At 54.8% G+C, this 3,308-nt stretch overlaps 1 protein-coding gene across 1 annotated transcript; it reads right to left on the reverse strand.

Moving 5' to 3' along the window:
* Positions 1–1,184: 1,184 nt before the first annotated feature.
* On the reverse strand, positions 1,185–2,000 carry OLIG3 (oligodendrocyte transcription factor 3). Its single transcript, XM_059083418.1, has one exon. The coding sequence runs from the start codon at positions 1,998–2,000 to the stop codon at positions 1,185–1,187; it is 816 nt and encodes a 271-aa protein (XP_058939401.1).
* Positions 2,001–3,308: the final 1,308 nt, after the last annotated feature.

Consider the following 3,308-nt stretch of genomic DNA (forward strand, 5'->3'; position numbering starts at 1 on the left):
TAGGCAAAAGCAAAGCCAGGATTTAAAGGTTCTTTTTTATTTGAAATTCTCATCCAGAAACACTGGTTATTAATAAATATATCATAGTTATCAAGAATATATAAAAAATAAAGACAGGTCTTGTCTTCGAAGCCCTAACAAAATAGTTCAAGCAAATGTTCAGGAAAATAAAAACGGCACCCCTCCCCAAACCACAGTAAGTTTTCAAAGCTGATGATGGAGAGAGCCGACCCCGCATGCAGAAATAACTGAGCAAGGGGGGATGGGGCAAGCTCGCAGAGAGAGCCCAAGCTCTTGCAGTCGCCAGCCCCTAAAACAGCCCAGGAAGGTGGGGAATAGAGTTTGAAGGGGGTGGGGTGGGGGAGAAGCGCCTGTGCGTGAGTTCGGGTCTTTGCACTCTGCCCCCTTTTTCACTTCTTACAACCACAGACAGATATACGGAGTACTTCGGAGAATTCCCTCATAAATCCTTGTTACAAGGAAAATGGCATCACGGCCTGCACAACATGTTTAGACGAGATTCATTTAGAAGCGTGCATGCATTCTTTCGACCTACACTGCGTCTTAAAGAAAACCCACAGAAGAGCTGTCATGCCCTGGACTGGAGTTGAAATTCAAAACTTGAGTCTTGAGATTTTCTCTCTCTCTCTCTCTCTCTCTCTCTCTCCATTGGTTCTAGAAAAACAACTGTGGAGAGGATAGACAATTCTAACTGCATCCATCTCAAGGAAATATTTACATTTGTTTCGCACAAAAGGGATGGTTGTCTTTTCCAAGGTGAGAACACAGAGCCAGAGATATGGGCAGCGACTCTAAAGGCCCTTCGCGGTGTTCAACGACACCGATCCCGTCCTTATACAACAAATGCCGTTTGGACAAGAGAGTATGGCAGTGAGAAATACCGGCGCGGCACGGAGAAAAGAAGCATGCATGCAAGACACACGACGTCTGGTTCGAGCCCCCCTTCGCTACCACCTAGATATTGCAGTTTGGTTTTAGTCCTTTCCCTCCGGCGGTCAAGTAGGGTCTGAGATCTCTCAGACGGTGTGGGAGGCCTCGGGAGCCCCCCGCCCTCCCTCCCGCCCTCCGGCCGAGCGCCCAGCCTCCCTTTTCCCTCCCGGCCCGGCACCTCGAGCCCTCCCGCCGCTCTCCCCTCATTCTCCGCAGCCGGGCCGGCCCGCTGCTCACTTGAGCAAGTCCTTGGACTCGGCCGACAGCCGGGCCATGTTGGCGGTGGAGAGAGCGGACAGGTGCGGCGGCGGCATCTGGCAGATGGTGCAGGGGCAGGGCAGCCCGGCCCAGTGCTGGAAGCCGCTGCCCAGCTGCAGCGCGGGCGGGGTGGAGGGCGCCTTGAGCAGCGAGTGGGGAGGCCGGATGGTGCCGATGGCGGGCAGCGAGGCGGCGGACAGCGGGGACGAGGCGGTGCCGGACGAGAGCGCGCCTCCCAAGATGGGGTGCACCGGGTGCACGGCGTTGGCGGCGTGCGCTGGGTGGCCGGCCGAGTGGCCCACAGTCCCGCAGTGGAAGGCCGAGTGGTGGCCCCCGTAGATCTCACCAACCAACCTCTTCATCTCCTCCAGGGAGCTGGTGAGCATGAGGATGTAGTTTCTGGCCAGCAGGAGAGTGGCGATCTTGGAGAGCTTGCGCACCGAGGGCCCGTGAGCGTAGGGCATGACCTCGCGTAGCCCGTCCATGGCGAGGTTCAGGTCGTGCATCCTCTTGCGCTCGCGTCCGTTGATCTTCAGCCGCAACTGCTGTAGGTCCTGCTCCGACAGCTGCTTCTTGATTTTGTACTTGCTGCTCTCGCCCGCGGCTTTGGCGCCGGCCCGCGAAAGGCTTTCCCCGGGCATCTTCTGCACCATGTCGCCCTGCGTGGACGAGACCGAGTTGAGACGGCTCTCCTGGTGGTGGTGATGGCGGTGGTGGTGGTCCCTCAGATACATCTCATCCATGTCCGGAGATGAAGCTCTGCTGGAGACAGAGCTCGAATCAGAATTCATTTTATTACAGGGGATGCGGCCCTACCGTGGTGAGAATTTAGCAAGGAAATTAAAGAAAATCTTGAATTAAAAGAAAAAAATAAAAAGCTGCAGTCCGGTAACCCACGTCTCGGCGGCAAGAAATGAGAAGAAAAGCGGAGGCACTGCCTTTCCCCGCCTTTCTCCCTCCCCACTCCCCTCTCTCTGGTTTGGCTGTTTCCTGGACAGCTAGTTGGTGTGTGCTTGAACTCAACTCACGCTGAAAAAGAGGGGCTTTTATAGAGCTGCGGCGGAGAGAAGAGACAAAAGGAACCCTCCTATCTATCCCGGGCTGGTTAGGATGACGTGCAGTCATTCAGGGCGGTGCGCTTTGCTGTCCCATTTAGCAAGGATTCCTATTCATATTCATTGTGGGGCCGCCCAGGGACACCTCTGCTCAGAAGCGCTAGGAGCCCCCAGGCACAAAACCCTCTGATTGACACACTCACCGCTCCAGCTCGCGCCTTCTGGATTTTTTTTAAAACAACTTTCCTTCACCCCACTCCCTTTCCTGATTTCCCTCACCAAATCACACCTAAAGGGACCGAAGGAAGGGAAGGAAAGGGGGCCAGGAGGCGATTCTCTGGGGATGGAAAGAGGAATTGAAACATTCTCTCCTCCCTTTCACAGCTACTACTCCCAAGTTTTTGGAAAATGTGGGCAAAAGAAGTCTCAGTGGAATGGTTTCAAGGACAGAGATGCAGATGAGGGGCAGGTTCAATGCGCGGGGGTCGGGGCGGGAGGGGCTGGAGAATGGCCGTCGATGTGCATGCACTGCCAGAAGTTTATTTCATTAGGCTTCTTTCCCTAAACACTGACACTGTGTTCATTTTGTTTATTGGGCCCTCCGGTGTGGTTTTAATGGGATGTCCCTATCTGGTGACGGGTATGCCCCCTGACACTGTTGTGGAGATGGGTTTCTTGCTTTTTATAATCTTCCCTTTCGTTTTGAAAAATAGAGTACTGAAAGAATTTCAATTTTGCCAGATTCTGTAACGTTTTAGACCTGGAACTGAAGAAACAAACCAACCGTGGCGTTACAATAAGAGCCACTTGAGAAAGGGAGGAGAGGAAAAGCAGCCGAGGAGGCGGGAGGGAGTTAAGGATTGGAAAGGTTCCCAAGAACTCCGGAGATTGCTCCTGCCCTGCCTACCCCGCAGCTCCTGGACCCCGGCGCTCGCTGAAGATGGAGGGGCGGCCCCCGCCTGCGGCTCGGCTGGAGGGCCTCTGACTGCTGGGCGTGCGCGCGGAGAGAGCATCTGCAGCTCAGCGCCACGCGGCCGGGGCGGG

The sequence above is a fragment of the Kogia breviceps genome, chromosome 13 (assembly GCF_026419965.1).
Source record: "Kogia breviceps isolate mKogBre1 chromosome 13, mKogBre1 haplotype 1, whole genome shotgun sequence".
NCBI classification, from domain to species: Eukaryota; Metazoa; Chordata; class Mammalia; order Artiodactyla; family Physeteridae; genus Kogia; species Kogia breviceps.

What these genes read in the sequence shown, in the direction of transcription:
- OLIG3 (XM_059083418.1), bottom strand. Translation starts at nt 2,000, where the DNA reads ATGAATTCTGATTCGAGCTCTGTCTCCAGCAGAGCTTCATCTCCGGAC.